The 23,411-nt window shown below is 34.1% G+C and overlaps 1 protein-coding gene across 1 annotated transcript in view; it reads right to left on the reverse strand.

The window, feature by feature from the left end:
• Positions 1 to 535: 535 nt before the first annotated feature.
• Positions 536 to 23,411, reverse strand: part of LOC106673128 (LIM/homeobox protein Lhx5) — a 301,938-nt gene continuing 279,062 nt past the window's right edge. The window contains exon 8 of the mRNA XM_014405128.1: positions 536 to 788. Within this exon, the coding sequence (XP_014260614.1) occupies positions 730 to 788 (59 nt within the window). The 3' untranslated portion in view covers positions 536 to 729. The remainder of the gene's footprint in view (positions 789 to 23,411) is intronic.

Here is a 23,411-nt window from a genome sequence, read left to right on the forward strand (position 1 = left end):
TGTCAAAAATGAACTGTCATCTCAACCAGATACTTGCAAATCCAAGTCATGTGAAGCAAGCTTTCGATCGAAATACTTTCAAATCAGTGACTTCTCTTTATTCGCCGGCTATCGTACAAATGCAAACTACCGCAAGGAAGAATCTTATGACCCATTCTTTACATAGTATACAGATACCTTCGGCTATTGGCAAACGACATACAAGGAAGCCACAAGCTTTATATTTTTTAAAAGACTGCTGCGATACAACCCGTACTATGACCCATTTTAACATATGGCGTCGACTTTTGGTTTTCGGCCAAACCCCCAACGTATCTAATCCTTATAATCCAAACTCCTTACAAATCAACAATGACCAATGTATCGAATAATTACCCCAATTAGCTAGAACATCTGTAAGGTACAACTATGAGATACCCTTCCAGAGTGGAACGTCACTGGCATCTAGAAAACAAATTAGTGATTGCTTACAACTCGAGGAAAAGAACAGATTTGGTTTTAAATAATACTTTATTAAATTATTATACATCTGGGATTTAAAAACAAATTATGCGTACTTGGCCATTCACTGTACGTTTTTTGCATACGTTTATGTGGAATTTGTTCGAGTATTTTTCATAACACTGAATTTAATTTTATGAATTTTGTAAATAACTCCTTTAAATGTGAAACAAAATTATCATATAATTTCACCCATTTGTTAACAAATTCTGCGTGGTACGTTGTATTTTACACGATGGTCCCACTCCAAGGTTGAAAAGCTCCGAAACGTGTGCTGGGTTGGATTCCTGCAGACAAAAAAGCAAAGTTAAGTAATTAATAAATTATATTTACGGCATAAAATGAAACTGGTCCCACGAGATTCCGAGATTTAGAAGTGCTTGCAATAATTTAAAAAAAATTGGTGAATCAAGTTTTCACCGTGTATCTTGCAACTCGTCTTAAGCTGTTTGTCAAAGGGTGCTGTATGTGTCCCACCTAATTTAAGGGTGTAATTCCTTGGCTCCATACAAAGAGCGCGCAGGAATGCCACCCGATTTGAGAATTGTGCTGGAGCACGGTAGCGAGTACGGGCCCTCTGTTCCGATCCTTGGAAAAAATGGGGTTGTTTTATTGTCTATAGTAATGACAGTTGTGTAAACATGGCTAGTGTTGAAAGTGAGTATACTTATTAGCGTGAATGTCGAGTGTGAGAGGGTCGATGGCGGAATATCTAGTACTCGACCGCCCTAATTGAATGAATGAGTAAATAATAGTGAATTTATTTAAGAATGAACGTGAGTACGAATGGACTACGAGAAGCGAATAAGCTCGGCTTGGCACAAGTTTGTTTCTTCAGTACGTATATGTGCGGATTTGAGCCGATAATAATCCAAATCCAAATCCAAATGACCGGCTATAGTCAAACATTCTATCTGCTGTAATATGTCTATAAAGATAAATAACCTTGCTTAATATAACATTTTCAATTCCTCTCAATCACAAGTCCGTGATGGTTGAAATAATTAGTACCTCATACACAAACGACTCTGGCCGTTGGCTACGAACCCGATCCGAGAATATACATTATATAATTTGGTAAACCGATTGTTCTGAATATCAATTTCTAGATATTTACCCTGGATTATGCCAGTGATGGGCAGGGAGCTGGAATTGATCGGATTTCGGTACGTCCACTCCCAATCACAAGCTAATTGAGTAATGAGATTCCCTCCCGGTGGATTCAGAAATTACAATCCATGCTTACAATCTGGTTCCCATTATCGGCACAACTTGTGTTTTTTACTGCTTTGACAAGGAGTGTACTGTACAGAGTAAAAGTGATAACAAAAAATTTAACCTGACATTAAAGGCAGTATGAAGAATATATGCAATTTTGCTAAATATCGAAGTATTGTCGTCACAAAGCTGCTTGTGAAAACAAATGAATGGATAATGGAAGATCCACATGAGCGACTTGAAGGTACACCCGAATAGATCCTGCAGCACTATTCCCAATTCCAGATTATCATCCATTCATTCCCCTTAAGAATGGATCCCCAAGCATTAACCGAGGTTGTCACATGATTCGAGATATGCTGTTTGCACAACTTATTAAGAATGTTTTGCATCGTTTGGCCACCTGTGATGAAAAGTTATGTTTTCCGTCAAATTAACCCTTTTAAACGCCTTTATTTTTATTCCTTTTTTTAATTTACGTAAACTTTTAAAATAAAAACAGTAATTTGAAGTTAAAAAAGGTTATTTGGAAGGAAAACTATATAACTTTTTATTTTAATTAATTTTCATATGGTCATCAAAGAGGTAAATTATTTATATATACAAAAATCTCAATTTTACAAAAATTTTACTTTAGATGCTTACATTTCAAAACATCTTCTCAGTTGAACCAGTTAAACTTTATTTAAAGTGTTTATTTAAAATTAAAAGGGTTAAATTGAAATTAAAAATATTAAATTAAAAAGGTTAACTCGGAGTTAAAAAAGATTAAATTGAAATTGTAACAATTTAATTTGAAGTTAAAAAGGCTATTTTAAAATGCAAAAGGGTTCATTTGAAATTACTGGGTTAATTTTAAGTTAAATTGGATAATGTGAAATTTAAAAGATTTTATCTGAAATTTAAAATGGTTAATTACAATTCATACAATCTTCTCAGTTTTTCAAACTTTAAATAAAGTTTTTATTTAAAATTAAAAGGGTTAAATTGAAATTAAAAATAAAATGGTTAATTTGGAGTTAAAAAAGATTAAATTGAAATTGTAACAATTTAATTTGAAGTTAAAAAGGCTAATTTGAAATGAAAAAGGGTTCATTTGAAATTACTGGGTTAATTTTAAGTTAAATTGGATAATGTGAAATTTAAAAACGTTTATCTGAAATTTAAAATTGTTAATTACATTTTATACAATCTTCTGTTTTTCTAACTTTAAATAAAGGGTTCATTTAAATTAAAAGTGTTAAATCGAAATTAAAAATAAAAAGGTTAATGTGAATTAAATTGAAATGATCAAAAGTTAATTTGAAGTTAAAAAGGCTAATGTAAAATAAAAAAGGGTTAATTTTAAGTTAAATTGGATAATGTGAAATTTAAAAAAGTTTACTTGAAATTTAAAATGGGCATTTTGACGGAATAAAGGTATAAACGTAATTTGTGACCGAGTGAATAGCGTAAAACATTTTTTTCAACAAGAAGCGAAACAGATTTTCGTTTTCTGCAGTCCCGAAAAAAAAATTTGGGAAATCAAAGAATAATTTTTCCCCCTCCACAGGTCACCAAAAAATGTTGGTTTTTGAAACGACTCCACCAATCAACCGTAAGCTGTACAGGAGTTTAGAATTGTACAAACTACACGTAATACACAAAACCGACCCCTGGGAATAAATTAAAACCAGGGCTGTAAAATAAAACTTTCGAAAAGTTTTTATTGATTTTAGCCTTATCGTTCAAACATATGACGGCATAAAATGTAAAATTTGTTGCCATAAAATCAAGGAAAATAAATGCAGATTACCAATGGTTGTAATAACTGTTCTTTTTATGTAAGGTCTTGGTTGAGATGAAAAAGTTAAAAAGTTAGTAGCACGAACAGGATTGGAACCCATGACCTTCGGCATTAATATGCCGCTTCTCTAACCACTTGAGCTATTGTGACATACCCATTGTATGAGCCGAAGGTCGTCGGTTCGAATCCCGCTCGTGGCACTAACTTTTTCATCTCAAGCAACCCTAACCATCCCTCAACCAAGATCTTATATAAAAAGAATAATTAATTGAAATAAGTAATTTGGTCAATTAGACCACTAAACATAAATGGTTTGTACTAACGTTGAAATTTAGATAAAATTAAGAGGAAATATGAATTTTTAAGAAGAATACCAGTCATCGGAGTCGAACAAAAAATTGCCAATTTGTCAAATATATATTTTTTAATGTCTTCAAATTCTCTCTCAAACGACTCTGAATTGGCTTTTGGAAAAACAATTTTTTTTTACTTACCTCACTAAGAGGGTTTTTTAATTTTGCAACTTTTTATATACATCTAATTTTTAATTTTCTTAATCTTAATATAGCTTAATACAATCCAGCATAATATTTTCTTATTTTACGTAAAAATACAATTAGAATATAATAACCTAGAAATATGTGCAAAACGAAAGCTGAATTTTTTTAATGTTACATTATTTAAAATTATGATTACTAAATTACATAAAATCATTTTTTTCTCGGCTCCTATGGTCCATTGGTAAGAACTAAAATTTCATTCGATGACCCACGTATGTAGCAAAACAGGGCCTACACGCAAGTTCGACGATATACCAAATTATTGTCTGTACACAATTTTAAAATGTGTCATTTCGAGGCAGAAAGTGCCCGTGAGTTTTTCTTGTATGACCTATGCATAGACTTGACATTATGGCTCTCTTCGAACTCAGTGGACTAAAGACGGTCGACTTAACTTACCAAAATTAGGCAGGTATATTTCTATTTCTTCGAACCCAGCAGTTTTTCTTCTATATTTGATACTAATTACCAATGGTGTAAATCTGCTGGGCTTGGGAAGCATTGTGGGGTCTTCCGGCGTCTTATTTGCCCACCACATCAGAGAGATAATACCAAGATGGTCTACTCAATGGCAATTTAACCTCAGTACGCCTAACTTATAATGATGCTTTTTTCTGACATCAGGGTGACGATTTGAGGATAATACCTCATACATCAGAAAGAAAAATGAATTAATCCCTCCGCCGTTTTAGGGGCGGTTTTCATAACACATCGTTTACCTGAGCAGTTTACGGGTGCAGAGGTGAAACAAAAAAAAAAAAGAAGAAGAAAAAAGGCCGGGATAAGTTTTCGGCGTACTTTTTGCAGGCTACCTGGAAACCACCTGGTTATTCTAGACAGTCCCCCAGGGTGATCGATGAACCGAGAAACTCCGCTACCCCTGAATCGCCATGAATTTCATTTCCCCCGCAGCGCACACAATACCGCAGCGAATCTAATTACATCCAAGGAACGGCTCGGATGTTTTTCTATTTATATAGTTATGCTTTTGAATCGTATCCACAAATTGAGACATGTGAATGTCCAGGGAATATAAATAAGAAACATTTTTAGCAGCAGTATTATTTTCTACCTTTAACGATATATAAAACCGTTTGTTAAGATTGAATGCTTCGTCGTAAAACTTGGTGAACAGTGCATTTTTATAAAACAGGGTTTCAAAATAAAATATTGTTAATTGCGTTAAAAAAAAAAATAGATCTAAACTTTAACTCTTTAACTGTCACTATTTTGCTTGTAGAAGCTGGTTTAAACGGTCACCTAGTCCATCTTCTTCAAAGTTTTATTTAAAATTCTTCGGGATGAGGGTTTTTGGATTTGAAGTTTTTAATGGTCGGGAGGGTTTTATGACACTTGCGGTAAAGGGAGGGTATTAGATTTTGGACAAAAGGAATTAAAAAAAACTATGTTTTAGATGTGTGTGTGTGTGTGGATTCCAAGACGGTTGAAAATGAACAATTAGATCAAGGTAGACCTTGGCCGCTATTGGGAGGGAGATCTTTTTGCGGAGATTGAAGTTTATGTGGGAGAATTTATTTTCATTGGCCCTTTTTCGGATTTGGATTTATTTAGGCTCAAATCCCCACATGTTTTGTTTATCGTAGTCCACCGGCAACTCCAGCTTTTGCTATTGCTGTCAGGTCAACAGCCAGGTCAATTCAGCACACAACGCATGCAGTTCCAAACACATTTGTACTCACGTTCAATCTTAAATACATCCGCTACTATTTACATACCGTTCATTCAATTAGGGTGATAGGTACTCGATATTCCGTCTTTGACCCTCACAGACACACTCGCTAATAAATACATTCACCCTCAACACAACCTATACACATATTACATAACTAACCTAACTGAGGGCCATTTGGGTAATCATATTCCGCCATAGACCCTCTCACATCGCACATTCACGCTAATAAATACATTCACTCTCAACACAGACTTAACCATTTTTACCTTCAAATTAAGCTTTTTTTTATTTCAAATTAACACTTTTCAACTTCGAATTAACATTTTTAATTTCAATTTACCCCTTTTTAATTTGGAATTAACCTTTTTTTAATTTCAAATTAATCCTTTTTTAAATACAAATTAACCCTTTCTTAAAGCATTAAAACCGTTACGAGGTGGTATGAATTACATATAAGCATGTAAAGTAAATCTCCTGTATATTTGCGAATTTTTATAAACTATAATAGAATACCTTATGAGACTTAAAATAAAATCTAAAAATAAAAGATTCTTCTTTTAATTTGAGATTTTTTTTAAAAACTATAAAATTGCTTCTTATCTAAAATTAATTATTATTATTTTTTTTACGAGGGTTCGCAACAGCAGAGGTCATATAAACCCTCAGGGTGCCGGTGTTTTTGAAAAAAAGCCCATTTTTAAATATGTCGGGTTTGGATGCAGGACCGCTGGATTCGAACCCGGGACCTTTACCTTGCAGTGATTGGCGCCGTGTCAAAGACTAAACCTTGGGGCCACCGACGCCCCCTCTAAAATAAATTAATTGCAATTGAAACTGAAAAATTTATTTAAAATTAAATATAAAAACAAATGATTCTTCTATTAACTGGAGTTTTTGTTTTTTCAAATATAAAATAATTATTGTACAAACCAATTATTTTATACTTCCAAAAATATCGAATTAATAGAAGAAACATTTAGTTGTTTTATATTTACTTTTACATACCTTTTAATGCTATTATTATCTAATAACCGATTTTATATTTTTTAAATATCCTATAATTAAACGAAGACTCCTTTATTTTTATATTCAATTTTATATCATTTTTAATTTTATAATTAATTTTCATATGTTCTTCTAAGAACCCGACAGTTTTTACAAAAATGTAGATAAGGGTAGATTTAGATAAAGATTGTAAAATAATCTCAAATATATAGGAATTTTAGATTTCACGTTTACTTTTCACACCTACCCCTATGTTTTCACACCAGTTCTTCTAAAGAAAGGGTTTATTTAAAAAAGGTTAATTTGAAGTTAAAAAGGGTAAATTCGAATTAAAAAAAGGATTATTTGAAGTTGAACAAGGTTACAAAGTACAATTTCTAATTAAAAAGGGTTAACTCGAAATAAAAAAAGTTAATTCGAAGTAAAAAAAACTGTTAAAAAGGGTTAATTTGACGGAAAAAAGCTATAATTCTCTAGTGAACTGTCTCAATTTCTCGGAGCATCGGTTTCATGTGTTCTCTCATCACCTGAGTTTGTTGTTTGTCAATCAAAGGATCGAATCTCGCCTCATCGAAAACGTACTTTTCTGGAAAGGAAATACAAATTTTATTGATATTTTGAATTTGATTTCTCCGTGGTACAGCCTGGTATAGTGCATTGGTAGTCAGCTGGTACAGATTAGTCTTTACCTCTTGACCATGGTTCTAATAATTTTTTATACAGGTGTTTCAAATTCTTTCTTGTGTTTATTTGATAAAAATTGCAATATATACAATATGGGTATTTGCGGAAACGTCAAAATTTGTTCAAATTATCTCTATCGAAGAAGTTACGCTTATTGGTACTGCTTGGAATCAAAATAGCCATTATTTGATCTCTGTGATCTCTTTTAAAGAATTAATTGACGGGTAATGCGCAAACACGAAAAGAACGAATTTCAAAGCTCCTATAAACGAAATCTTTAGATAAGATACGGAACCGTCACTTCTTGACGCGGCGGTTTATAAAAAAAGTAGGTGTGAATGTTGGTGATGGATGAGCCCTTTTTAAAGGGAGATAAGGTTGATAGTTTGGAACATGAAAGTGGCACAGCTGACGGTCTCACCCCTTGTTCTATATCTCCTTCATCCCCCTGCACGGAGTTCACCCACCCCTGTTTATATAAATAAATATCTCTATATGTATATGTATATCTAGTTTATCTCGCATCGTGCATTCGCCGGATTAATGCGTATCTTCTCAGTCAAGTCCCTCTTTTAGATTTCTATGGGCTGATCGCAGGGACGGGTTGGTCCTTTCGGTTTTATCTCAGGGCTCCAGTTGCTCGTCGACCAGAGGAAAGGGCGCAATATTCCGAGGCAGGGCAAAAGGCTGACTCAAAACAAAAAACAACCCTTTTTCATAAGTATATTTAATTTACTATAGTAGTTTTTCTTAAGTAGTATTAAAAAAAATCAAAGAAACTGGATGTACAAGTAAACTTACTACTTGAGCTTTGTAATAATAATTTTTATTTTTTAAATAGACTTATAAAGTTTTCTAATTTTTTCTTGTTTCAGAATCGTTTTAAGCACCCTTTTCGTTTGTGCACCCTTAAATCCGAATTATAGCAAACAAAAAATAGAGATTTTTGGCAGGATGGGGAAATTTTTGTTAATTTCGAATTAGTGTCTTGTTGCAATTAAAAATTCTTAACTCCTCTGGATTTCACTCAAATTCAAGGGTATTACAATCGTTAAAAAATGGATTTTTGTACTTTTATACTATGTCAAAAAGGTTTAGAATTTATGTGATTAAAAAAGAAAAAATGAGGATGGAACCAACCAAAGCTGCTCCCACATTTTTACTATTTATCTCCGGATTTAACTTATTTACCGAGGCCGGGTTTGTGCTATTAAGTGTACTTTATAGGATTGTTTTTCAAATTTCATATGGATTGGTGAAAACGTTTCAAAGTCATCATTATCATAATGACATTATCAAGTTATCGGAAAGACGAAAATGTTGAGCAATTTTTTCTCGAAAAATTGCATTCAGGGATTTTTGAGGGTGCAAAAAACGAATATGAATTTTGTTTCTTGCTAAAAAAAATTAAAAAAATATTTTATTGAAGTTTGCTAACTTTCTCAGTCACTACGTCAAAACATTCAGCGCTTTTGGCATATACCTTTTTTCGTCAAATTAACCTTTTTTAACTTCAAATTAACCTTTTTTTAACTTTCACATTAACCCTTATTAATTTTAAATGAATCTTAATATTTTTGTAACTAGTCACATGAGTATAATTTTTTCGTCAAATTAATCTTTTTTATCTTCTAATAACAATTTTTAATTACAACTTAACCGTTATTATATTAATTTCAAAATATTCTTAATATTTAGCGTATTTCGCAACTAGCCTCATGGGTACATATTTTTCCGTCAAATTATCCCTTTTAACTTCAAATTAACTCTTATTAATTACAAATTAATGTTAATATTTAGGGAATTAGTCAACTAGTCTCATGGGTATAGCTTCTTTCCGTCAAATTAACCATTTTTAACTTCAAATTACCCTTAATTAATTTCAAGCTTATCTTTTTTAACTTGAAATTAACCATTTTTATTTAAAATTAATCCTTTTAATTTCAAAACAACCTTTTTAAATTTTAAATTAATCATGTTTAATTTCAAATTAACTATTTTAATTTTAATTTATTCCTTTTTAATTTCAAATAACGTTTTTTAACTTCAAATTAACCCTTTTCAATTTAAAATTACCTTTTCTAAATTCAAATTGTCTCTGTTTATTTTTAAATTAAACCTTTTTAACTTCAAATTAACTTTTTAATTTCAAATTAACGTTTTCTTTAGAGGATTAAAAATCTTACTATGTGGTATGGAATTTTACATTACTACATTTTACATTACATTACTAGGTAATGCAAAATTCCCTTGAATTTGAGAATGTTTTTAAATAAAAAATAATTGAGCTGTTAGAAGTGCATATGAACATTAATTATAATTAAAATTAGGAAATATATAGTTTTTTTTTAATGTAAAACTAGTGGGCTCCGCCTCGCTTCGCTTGTCAACGCCCGGGCCGTTTCGCTGCTCTTTTTTTTTTTTTTTTTTTTTTTTCATTGCTCCCCTCGCGAAAAGCTAGCTGGCGTTAGCTGCCGTGGGGCGGCTCGGGGGTTTTATATTTTCATATTTTTTGAATAAGTAACAACTTTGCAAGTTGGTTTTTTTACATAACTTTTAATTTTAATTGTACTTAATATGTGGTGTTTAGTGACCGTTAGTTAGTGATTATTTGGCGATCGTGAGATGCTGTCTGGTGAGAAGTAGGTTTTTAAGAAAACATTTTCTTTATCGTTTCGATCTTTATTGAGATCATCTTCAGGGCAATGCTAAAAATTTTAGACTAACGAAAGTATTTGTACTCACTCAAAGTTTTCTTGGAGATGGGTCATTATTGTGTGTCGTGACACATCTACACAGAAAAAAACACTTTGAGTGAGTGCAAATACTTTCGTTAGTCTAAAATTTCTAGCATTGCCCTGAAGATGATCTCAATAAAGATCGAAACGTTGGCACGATAAAGAAAATGTTTTTCTAAACCTACGACACACCAGACCGCATCTCACGATCTCCAAATAATCTTTGTAATTAATCTTTTATGTTATAGAAGAGCTCAATTATGATATATTTAAGAAGATTAAGTTTTTAACGCTTTAAAGAAAGGGTTAATTTAAATTTAGAAAGTATCAATTTAAAGTTAAAAAGTGTTAAAAGGGAAGTTAAATAAGTTTTTGATAGATAACCTCAATGAGTGCGAACTTAGTTTCTTTACTTACAGTTACAAATATAAAATTACAATCATGACTTTCCCCTCTTTTAAAAACCTCGTTTGACTGATGAACCAAGTTTAAAATGTGGGTCCAGAGCCCTTTTGTCTACTCGAAGCAGCCGCTTGTTCCGTTGGGATCAGCGTTTGAGTTAGATGCTATCAACTCGGCACCCTCGGCCGACTAAATCTGCAGGGGTGGGAAATCTTCCCGTGGCGATGTTGATCCTATCAGAAAAGTATACACAGTTTGATCAGGGGTGCACGCAGGTTGACATCACGTCAAACGGCACGCAACGCTGCCTACCAAACCGACCGATAGCTATCGATCGACATATTGCACTTCTTCCTTCCTCCTCACGATCACCAAATAGCTAACAACATAGTTCGTCCCTTTTTTTCTATATTACGTGTAGGACTTACAGCTGCAGCAGGCAAAAATCAATAAAATTACCGTTTAAACTAATTGACTCCCGTGTATTTTTTATTTCTGTGAAATAAACATACAATGAAACATGACGTGGAGACAGAAATGTATAAAAAAATATTAAGCTCGATGCGGAGGTTCATTAATTAACGATACTATTAATTCATAAACTAAAAAAATAATTTATCATATTTTGGAAAGTCCCTTGATCACTGAGTCAAAATTGTATTCGGTAGGTAGCCTATGCAGTATGCATAAGTTGTGAAGGAGCGATGTAATAAAATAGCAAGAAAAAAGTTAATTTTTGATTCGAGTTTTTTCTATAAATCCATGAATACTTTAGTGGCTTGATCTTCCGTATTCTTCTTGAATATCGTTTGTATACTTTGTCTAAAAATCCTGATGCTCTGTGCGAACCGAAAATATGAGCAAGTACAAAAGTCATATATCATTCTTTCAAACTGAAATACACGCTCAACGCTTGTACCTTAGAAAACTTTAAAAAAGGTTTACTCTGAAATACAAAAATATTCATTACATCACCAAAAAATGGGGAAGGGACGTCCTGGAAGATCCTCCAATCGCTCTGTCTTTGATTGTCTGTTTCGTCTATAAAGGTCTAAGTTTGAGTTTAAAAATTTTTCAAAATCAGATCTTGAAATAGTCTTCTGTTCGCTGTTGGAAATTTGAAAACTGTACGGATGGAATTGTACAATCTGGAAGGTTTGCGACCAGGTCTTGATAATGAAAGAAAAGATCTTTGGTTATGGTGAGAATTACGGAAATAGTAAAAATAAGCTGTGCCCGGAGGTTTTGGTTGATTTCATTCTTATTGTTTTCACTTATAATTACACAAAAACAAAAAAAAATTGTTGAAATAAACTCGAAGAGAAATACAGCTCTACAACTGTTGCAATAGCTTAGTCCGAAAATGTCTATTATTTGTTTCTCAAGAAAATTTCTATTTAAGGCTGTTAAAGACTGCTTAAAACGAATTCGATTTTTTTTTTTTTCAAAAGCAAAAAGGTTTTGTCTTACTTTACTGGAAGCATCCAGGTGAGGTGTTAAGTATTACGAATGGTGAAGTCCACATATATATTCAGCTTTATTCTCTACTAACCGACCATTTATAGATTTCGGAGATTGGGGTATTCAGTTTAATTGTTTGATTTTAATTGTTTAATTGTTGTCTAATTACTTACTCCAAAATTTTATTATGAAAAAAAGTTCCTGCGGTATTTTCCTCGTCTGGTAGAACGGAAGTGTTAAAAAAAAGGACGGGCCCTAATACTTACCCTTGTGCCCATAACTTAACCCTAAAAACTTAAGAACTGATTAACAAGGGGTGGCTGCATGGCTAGGATCGTAATTAAAATATATAATTTGTTGATATATACAATTTGTGACTAAGGGACGTGACCAAGTAGCGTAAAATATTTTTTCAGCAAGAAACCAAGTTAATTGCAACCTCAAAAACCCCTGAATACAATTTTTTTTCTTTAGATTTTTCCCCTCCCGTCTTTGACTTTGTTTTCTCGAAAATCAACAAAATGATGATAACTTTAAAAAAGTTTTACCGATAAACAGGAAACCCCAACCCACAACGGTTTAAAAGCGTACAAACTACTCGCAACGGCATAAACCAGGTCTATCTAGATCAATTAAAACGGACATATAAAATAAAACGACTGAGTTTTTTTGTTTATTTCAGCATTTTTTTCTCACTTCTTACAATAAAAACAAAAGCTTGTTGATATTAGCTCAAAGAAAGAAAATAAATTTTCTAACGATTGTAAAAAATCGATTATGTTTCGTAGTCCGATTGACCAAATAAATTATTTTCAATTAATTAATCTTTAAGTAAGGTATTGGTTGAAATAAAAAAGTCAGTGTCACGAGCGGGATTCGAACCCACGACCTTCGGCTCAATACGCCGCAGCTCTACCACTTGAGCTATTGTGACATATTGAGCGGAAGGTCGTGGGTTCGAATCCCGCTCGTGACCTTAATTTTACATCTCAACACACCTTACATAAAAAAATAATAATTAATTATCTTCGTAAAATCACGATATCAAGCAGTGGAACAGCGGCATATTTAGGTCGTGGGTTCGAATCCCGCTCGTGACACTGACTTTTTTATCTCAATCAATACCTTACTTAAAGATTAATAGATTGTAAAACAGTTGATTTTGTTTAAAATCCAGAGGTGTTATGAATTTTTAAGTTGAACGCTGGACATCAGAGAAAAAGAAAACAGATAATATAACCCACAAAATATATATTTTTCTGTTGCAATGAAGACTTTAAAGGGTGCTTGAAACGAATCCGAATTATTTTTTTGAATATGTTTTTCTGCCTACTTTACTGGAAGCGTCTTATCGTTAACCTTTTGTATTTCTAATCTCATTTAATACGAGCGTATTCATTATTTTATTTCCCTAAGCAAAAAAGAACGAATTGATTGATATATAATAACCTTGAAATATATGCAAATCAAGATAGAAAGTCACGTTAAAAAAACAACAATTATTTAAGTTACTTAAAATATCTTTTTCTCTATGAGAAGCGACCGCTAAAAAATAGAACCGGCCGTAATACCCACCCTTCTGATACTCCTTCTAACAAGAAGCCTGTGTAGGGGCGTCGGTGGCCGCAAGGTTTAATCGTTGACACGGCGCTCATCACTGTAAGGTAAAGGTCCCGGGTTCGAATCCAGCGGCCTTGCATTCGAACCCGACATATTTACAAATGGGCTTTTTTCAAAAACACCGGCACCCTGAGGGTTTATATGACCTCTGCTGTTGCGAACCCTTGTAAAAAAAGAAGAAAAAAAAAGCCTGTGTCGCTCGGAATATAATTAAAATACATGAACTCGTGATGTATATACAATTTGTGGCCAAACAACTGAGCAAAGTAAGTTAATACGCTTTGTCAAGTTATTATTCGTTTTTTGCAAGCTAAAAAACCTTAATACCAAATTTTGGTAAAATCAAAAAATATTTTTTCTATGTGGTATTTAGTAATGGTTAATTAATGATTATTTAGAGATCGTGAGGTGAGGTCTGGTGTGATGTAGGTCAGGCCTATATATCACCAGACCGCATCTCACGATCAAAAAATAATATTTTTTCCTTCAACCTCCCTTCACAATCCTTCCAAATGCCTCCGATTTTTTTTAATCTAAAATGATGATAACTTTGAATCTACTTTACGAATCCACAGGAAACTTTACAGAATTTTATAAACTACACGTAATGTCACAAATCTGGCCTCAGTAAATAAATTAAAACCGGGGCTGTGAAGTGAAACATTTGAAGAGTGTTTGTTGATTTCGTCCTCATTTGTCTCAGTAAGGTTAAGAAGATCAAAATGATCAGAAACCAACAGTTTCAACACTACGCAGTATCCACGAGGAAAGAAAAAAATTTCACAATTCCGTAAAAAAAATTTCATCGCGAAAATTCAAAATTGTTTCGAATCCATAAGATTAACTTATACATGAAAACATAAATAAAAACCAAGTACCATTCCATTACCAGATTGTATAAATAGCCCGACCCGTAGAGAAAAAAAATCGTAACAGACTGTCAAAACAACATCTCGTAGGAGAGGGCATGTCGACTCCTCCCGAAGAGATAACATCCAGCAACCCGAGTGGTTAAAGATTGGACTCCAGGAGACCTGGAGGGGGTCGATACCGGGTCTAGAGTCGAGGAAAGCATACAGCCGACCATTCCTGGCCAGGACTCTAAAGGGTGAAACCGACTTGCGATTGGAAGTTTTATCAATCCACGACATCCAAAAGTCCTAGAAAAGAGCTTTTTAGCGGGCGAATCAAACAATAACTACTGGAAATGATAGTAAACCTTTTCGAAAATCTTCCATTCTTGTTTGTTCACTTAAGGCTATCACTGTGAAGTGTTAAATAAAAAGAAAACGTCGATTGATCATTCCTTCGAATCGGCTTCATCTCTATGCCAGACTTGATAAGTTAAAAAAATGTCTGGGCGTTTGTCGGTGAAAAAATTTACTGACAAAGGTGCTGCATTTACGTCTATATGCTTATTTTTAGATTTTTCGTTTACACGATCTGACCAGTTTCTTGGTTTTGTCAGTCCACATTTCATTTTTGTTTTGTCTTCTTCTAACACGTATCGACGTGAATGGATAATTTTGAAAACGACAAAACTTTCGCACACCTGAGAAGATTTATCCAAATTACTTTCATATTACAAATTTAGAAGCTGAGGAAAAAGATATTTTAAGCAATTTAATTTTTAATTTTTGTTTTTAAATATGGGTTTCTATCTTGGTTCACATATATTTCAACATTATTATACATCAATCGATTCGTATTTTGCTTAGAATAATAAAATGATGATTGAGGTGGTATCAAATGAGATTAGAAATACAAAATATAAACATTAAGACGCTTCCAGTAAAATAAGCCAAAAACAAAAAAAACTTTTTTTTTATTTAGGTTTCTATCTTTTTTTCATATATAGCAAGGTTATTATATAACAATCGAATCGTTTTTTACCTAGTATAATAAAATGATGAATAAGAAGGAATCCAGTAAAGTAAAACAAAAACTTTTTTTAATATGTGTTTCTATCATTTTCTGCATATATTTCAAGGTATTATGTATATCAATCGATTCGTATTTTTCTTAGAATAATAAAATGATGAATAAGATGGCATTAAATGAGTTTAGAATTACAAAAAATTAACCATAAGGCGCTTCCAGTAAAGTAAAACAAAAACTTTTTTTTAATATGTGTTTCTATCATTATCTGCATATATTTCAAGGTTATTATGTATATCAATCGATTCGTATTTTTCTTAGAATAATAAAATGATGAATAAGATGGCATTAAATGAGTTTAGAATTACAAAAAATAACCATAAGGCGCTTCCAGTAAAGTAAAACAAAAACGTTTTTTTAATATGTGTTTCTATCATTATCTGCATATATTTCAAGGTTATTATGTATATCAATCGATACGTATTTTGCTTGGAATAATAAAATGATGAATAAGATGGCATTAAATGAGTTTAGAATTACAAAAATTAACCATAAGGCGCTTCCAGTAAAGTAAACCAAAAAACTTTTTTTAAAATAAGTTTCGCTGACTTTTTTAAGGTTTTCTAAGGCACATGGAATTGATAGCATGTACTTCAACTTGAAAGTCCGATATATACTTTTTTCACTTTTTGTAAATGATGGTCCTACACACAGAGTTGTAGGAAGAACAAATCTATGAGCAGAACCGTCATTTACAAACAGTGATTCTACATACTCACCTCCACCTCGACTATTTTTGTATATCATGTATACTTTTGTAATTGCTCATGTTTTGGGCTTGCACAGAATATACGTGACCCGTATCTGGACTTGGATCCATGCATTTCAGCTTGAAAGATTGAGGTGTCCTACCCTAAAACACTTTGCCTTGTTTGTAGTTGGAATATATTCGGACTCGGAGATTTCAGAAAGTGGTCTAGTTCTTTGTTCTCCCAACATACATATATAGAACTTAGTCCAAATACGCTTTTTACAACTTAAAATTTTTTCCCGAAATTTGAAAAATGAACAAAGAATATAAGCCACGCTTCAAGCCATCAGCGGTGGGATTGTTGGAGTGGGTTGAGAAAGTATTGTTGAGCCTATGAAGAACCAAGATATAAACGGCTAAGTTTTAGTATCGGATTTTCTTCTTATTTCTTCTTTCCCAATTTAAGTTAGTTTAAGTTCAAACTTTTTAGGATGGTTTCTGAATCGTATAATCATACCAGACTGTCAGGAATGGGTGATTTTATTTGATATATTATGCCCGTATTATATATTATATATTCAGAAATCATAGTAATCGTCCAATTTAATTGTTTCTGTAATCTATACTGACTTTTCCTAGCTTCTTGCTTTTAAGGCGGTTGAAGTCATTAACGTTATTAGATGCTTAAGTTTGCCAATCTTTGCACGCTGCTTAATTTTTAAGTAGCATGTTTTTGTGAGCTTTAGTTCACTAATGAGCCAGAGGCCATCTTAGGTCTTATTACAAGCACAAAGCCAATTGCCATTTTTGGTTTTAGTCAACAAGATTTACTTAGAGTTAAGTGGGCCTATTTTCCAATTTCCGTTCTTTAATTTGTATTGGAGCCATCTGTAAAGCGTATAAAATGCGTGTGGCCACTGGGTAAAGCCGTCGGTCGTAGAGCGATATCGAGCCACTAAAGTATTCTTGGGGCTGATTTTGAATCATTAATACAACACGTGTAAAGAACGCGGGTAAAGGGCAGTGTTTGTTTTTTGAAATCTTTCTGCCCTAGGTTTTCCTTGTTTCTAAGGCAGTTAATGGGGCTGAGGTCATTACCCATGTGATGTGTAGGTTAGGTAATCGCCCAATGCCTAAATTTTCGGTTGCTCATTTTTATTGGGTTTTAGACTATTGAGACAAAAGTCATTTTCGGTATTTTTTGGTGTCCATTCTGATTTTGTGGAACTCCATAATAAGATGATGGTTAGGAGATAAATTATCTTTTCCACAATGGTCTTTTTTTTAATTGGTCGAATATTGTGTAGAATGTATCGTATGTGTACAGTAATTGTGCTTAGGTTTGGAAGTGTTTGTTTTCTTTCTGATGTGGGGGTCGGTTTAGAAAAAGTCAGTTTTTTTCTTTTTTTTACGAGGGTTCGCAACAGCAGAGGTCATATCAACCCTCAGGGTGCCGGTGTTGTTTTTGAAAATGCAGGGCCGCTGGATTCGAACCCGGGACCTTTACCTTACAGTGATGAGCGCCGTGTCAACGACTAAACCTTGCGGCCACCGACGCCCCCGAAAAGTCAGGTTTCTGGCCATGATAGATTCTTTTTGTTAAATTGATTTGTCTATTAATAGCGTGAAAGACAATTTATTTCCTTCACATCATCTTATTTTCGGTATTAATTACAGCCGCGTATAGCCAACATGCCATATTTGGTTTTAGTCTAAACTTAAGGTTAAGCGGGCATATCCCCCAACTGTATTGCTATATTGTATAGCATATTTCCCTTTTTCGTCTGGTAAAACTTTATAGATTGTTTCCGGGATCGTAATATAATCAGTCCATTTTCAAGAATGGGTGTCTGGTTTTTATTATAATCTACTACCAAAATATTTAGTACTGATAAAATTTAATTGTTTGTAGTCTTTATGAACTATTATATATGAACTTATCAAGCCGATGGCTGTAGAGCGAGGTCAAGCCGCTGAGTTGGGGCAGACTGCGTTTCATTTTTCGAAGCCATCTGTAACCATGTTATTGTACGTGATTTTCTCCTGTTTTCTTCTTCTTCTATTTTGTATTTTGTATAGATGTTTTCAGGATGATGTAAATATATAGTTGATCCCACACCCAAACTGCCACGACTCGTTCCAGTCATTCCCTGGGGGTAAAGAGAAAAACTTGTGCAAAAGGTGTTACAATGTTATTTTACGTGTATCAGGCTTTACACTGAAATTTGGATTTTTTTTATTTACGGGGCGGGAAGGGAATGGCCTTTAAACTTAAACATCACATGGGTAACTTGTTAAAACAAGTTTAAAAACAACCTCACCGTGCAGACGTCAAAATACTACAGTAGATAGGTCGAGCCTAGTCAAGGCAAAAATGACATTTCTCCCTTAACAAACCACTGCAATTCCTCAGTACAGGGAAGAAAGCATGCGCAAGACGTGCAAATGTGCCCTTGTGTACTTTACACCCAAATTTCCATATTGGTTGTGCCCAGTTGGAAAGGAACTGTGGGAAGCTTACCGGCGAATATAATTCGATTGCGAAGAACCGAAGTGTGGAAGGTTTGATTAGTCGGTTTGTGGTATGTTTTCCTGATGGAGATTGAGGTTTAGAAGAAAGAAATGGAGTTGGGAAAGGCGGAGGGAGGCTACCGGCTGGGGGTCACGGTTCAAACTAATCACGTCTCTGAAGGGTGAGAGAGAAATAATACCGTTAGGAACGCCTCCTCCTACCTGTCTATTGTTCCTGCTGCCTGATTAATGATCCGACGCCGAGGCTCATCTACTTAGATATTTGACCCGCCGGATCCACACTATTATTGTTTGGAACGGAACCTGGTGAAAGGATCAAAAGTGCCAAAAACAAGTTTAACTCTAAGAAGCTGAATGTACAAAAATCTTCTATTATACTGTAATTTTAACTGAAGCAAGCTATTTTGGCCAATTCCAGGGCATGGTAAAACTGTCGGATAAAAACATAACGTAAAAAAATGGTAACGTTTTGTATAAAAGCAGTTAAAAATCTATCACCTCTTTAAACGAGTTGCTAAAGGGGGAACAATAAAGTGACTCGTGATTTAATTTAAACGGAAGCGAGTTTAGAAGCCGGCAATTAATAGTTCACCGACGCCCTAAAACAAGCTACTTGTCAAAGTTGATGCCACTTTTTAACTACATATTTCCTGCATCTCTCCTGCAAATGGCACCGTGGGGTAACGAGCCCCTGGTGCGACACCTTTTAAGAGCTTCACGTTTAAAAGCTAATTGTTAATTGCTGCGTCACTTTACATCTTCCACCACAGCATATGCCCCTGAAAAAAGCGAGAGACATTTTATTTATTGTAGTTTAGATTCAATTTTGATTTTAGATTAGTTTTAATGAGAAAAATGTCCTTTAGAAAAATGCACAAATTCCCAACGTTGTTGTTCATAGGACCCCTGACCAGAACCCTAACCATCACTAATCTGGGCTCAATACTGGGTACGATTTTCTCTTACACTTTCTAAACACTTCGCGGAAACCCAAGTTCTGCCAACTAGCACTATATACTGATGCCATCTGCAGCTCTTCTTAGAGAGTCAGTGCGCCAGTTGGCAAGTCAAATAAGGATAAAGCGCTTCTGCTTTCGATGGAAGTTGAAGATCAACTAGGTACACCTTCTTCACCAACCGGTGGGTTTGGTACAGAGGGTGGTTGATTTAATCAGTTATATAGTTTTGTTCCGTCAAATTAACCTTTTTTTACATCAAATCAACCCTTCTTTAATACTTAAAAAACCGTAGAAAAATTAGTTACAATTTAAATTAAAAGTTACATACAATTAATTATGAAAAGAAATGATTCTCTTCGTAAAATGAATGAAGTAGATGAGAGTGAAAGGGCCAGTCAATCCAGATAGAAGACAGAGGGAGATAGAGGGAGATAGATAGATAAATAGATAGATAGATAGATGGATATATATAGATAGAGAGAGAGAAAATTGATATAGAAAGGGAACGAAAGAGAAAGAAATAAACAAAGAAATAAACAAAGAGAAGGGAAAGAGAGAGAGAGAGAAAGGGAGGGAGATTGATTGATTGATATAGCTTTATTTAACCACGCAGAATTAGGTCTCTTAGACGTTTCTTACATCCAACGTTGACAATAATTTACAATATAAAAAAACAAAAAAACAACAACCTTGAATTGTCTATTTTACATAAATAAAGTATGGTAATCACAACATGAATTTTTACATTTATTAGTTTTACTTTTTGGAATTACAATATTTTGGTTAACTTTTTTAGTGTTGCATCTAACAGATCCATTAAAATTTTTCATCAATTAAATTAAACAAAGATTTTTGCAAACATATAGAAAAATTAAATTCTATAAACTTTCCCTTTAGACAAACGCAAGTTTAAAAAGTTCAGTATATTCTACTAAACTATTAATCATGTTAAGAGTACATACATGAGATATTCTTTTAGAGCGTTTTTATACGAATTTTGAGATTCACATGTTTTTACATAATTGGGAAATGGATATATAGTTGAATACGTCTTGGAATAAATGAATTTTGGTATGATTGTGTTCTGCATAATGAATTTGTATACATTTTATTTTGGCGTATAATTTATGGAGAAAGAGAGAGAGAGAGAGAGAGAGAGAGAGAGAGAGAGAGAGAGAGAGAGAGGAGAGAGAGTTACAGATAGAAAATTGATAAAGAGAGGGAAAGAAAGGACGAAAGAATGAGAAAGAGAGAGAGAAAGGGAGTGTGTGAGAGAGTTATAGATAGAAAAGTGATAAAGAGAGGAAAAGAAAGAGAAAGAAAGAACGAAAGAAATAAAGAAAAACAAAGAGAGTGAGAGAGTGAGAGAAAGGGAGGGAGGGTGAGTGAGAAATGGTGAGAGAGAAAGGAAGGGAGGGGGAGAGAGAAAGAGTGAGAGAGAGTGAGAGAGAGAAAGAGAGAGAGAGAGAGAAAGGAAGGGAGGGGGAGAGAGAAAGAGTGAGAGAGAGTGAGAGAGAGAAAGAGAGAGAGAGAGAAAGTGAGNTAATGTCATTTCCAAAAGGAATCGTCTCTTCATCTTTCATACTTCATACTTCCCCAAACCCAATGGTAGATTTTCTCTAATTGTCCTCGAGAAGTGGAACATATAAATTGGGTTTTGCCTGACCACACGTACGCAAAAATAAAAATGTATGTGTTATGAGGTATATACATAGAAAAATGATATCGTCTCAATTCACCTGTTCGTGTATTGTGCAATTTATATAAACAACCGTAGTTCTTACTTTTTCTAAAAATAGATGGAAATTTCCATGCTTATAATACTGTCTCAATCCGTCTTGCACGAGCTGTTATCCTTTCGTAGCAGTAAATAGAAGAACAATTGTGTCACAACCTCTTGTGGCATGGCCGATAGTATAATCGCTTTAAACAACGGGCCATTACGTGACGTGCATTATGGAAATCCGCGATAGCCATCCGTTCATAAAGTATGCACTGCTTTTTAACCGATAGCCATACGATAGGAATAAAATATCGGTAAATCCGGCCCCACACCGTTTGCTCCCTCGTCGGATTAATTCGAAAATTTTTATATAAATATAACAAAAAAAGTTAATTATCGTTGTGAAATATTTAATTGCAATCGGTTGAGCGCGTGTGTGATGTGAATATATTTATTAACATGAGTGAGGCGCAATTTTAAAAAGTCGACCCGCCACCTAAAGTTGACACGGCGCCCTTCACTGTAAGGTAAAGGTCCCGGGTTCGAATCCAGTTGCTCCGCATGTTTACAAAACACCAGCATTCCGCGGGTTGATATGACTTCTGCTGTTGCGAACCTTCGTTAAAAAAAGTTAATAATAACAATTTAATAATATTAACTATTTATATTGGAACAAGTATACAAGTTGGACGTATACAAAACACATAACATTGCCTATCCGGCTTGGCACGATCAGCAAGGTTTTATACCCAGGGATCACTCAACCTTTTACAGGGTGTTTTTTATACAAAAAAATAATTGTATGAAAGAAAAATGTAAAGTCGGAGAATGCCGAAAAAACGGGTTTTCTCCGTTAATATCCCTCCATCTTCCTGATATTGTAAATTCTGACCATACAGAAACCATAGAAAAAGAACTAGTCCTTCCTTTCCCCAAAAAGCTTTGCGTGGATATTTGGTTCATGAAGTGTAGTATATTAGTAGATTTAAAGTCTGAAATCGTTTGACTCCTTCCAAACCAACCTTCTTAATGCTGTCCTAAGTATTACTCAGATTCGATTAAAATGAAAGTTTTCCATCATAAAGCTAGACCCAAAATCCCACAAACATAACCACTCACCTTAATCCTATCGTCAGATAAGCATTTGGCATATATTCCTCGAGAAGCTGTTTACAAACTTTGCGCTTTCTGAAATGTACTTCGGAAAGAGTGGTTGAGAGAAAAACGAGTAAATAAGAGAGATAGATAAAGATTCTAGGGGTCGTTTTTGTGTATTTTTCCCGGGCGGAAAGTAAAGCCGTCCCGCCCCGTTGGCCACCGAGTGACTGGAAAACTAAGCTCGCCCTCGACCCCGCCGATTCCGTCCGTCCGGTCGTGACAAATCTTATTATCTGTAATTTGCTTCATTATGTCATCTACGTCGAACCCGTCTATAATTTCCTTTATTATTAACCTATAAATCTGAATACGAGCGGTAAAAAACCCGGGTGCGACAGGTACAGAGAAGAGGGCTTTTTACGCACCCGAAAACAACTGGACGACAAGCGTTTCGTCCGGGAGATCGCCGTTCCTGTCATGACCCATAGAGAATCGGGACAAATCGTGCGCTTCTTGCTTTTAACCATCGATGAGGGACAATTATGATTAATGCCTTTAGAACGTTAAATTTCAATAAGCAGTTGAGATAAAGCGTACTCTTCAAACGTTATCAATTCTTGTAAGAAGATATTTTTTAAATCTCAAGAGTCAGCTTCTTCTATCACGTCACTTATTACATTGATGTCGCACCTTTTACGGTTTCATGCCACCAACAGTAGAATGCCACCCACATTCTTGAAGTACAGCTGTACACTTGTAGTTTTAAATTAGGAATTTATTATCAACTCGATAGCTTTGTCGT

This window comes from Cimex lectularius, unplaced genomic scaffold (genome assembly GCF_000648675.2).
Source record: "Cimex lectularius strain Harlan isolate CLEC.00 unplaced genomic scaffold, Clec_2.1 scaffold160, whole genome shotgun sequence".
Lineage (NCBI taxonomy): Eukaryota > Metazoa > Arthropoda > Insecta > Hemiptera > Cimicidae > Cimex > Cimex lectularius.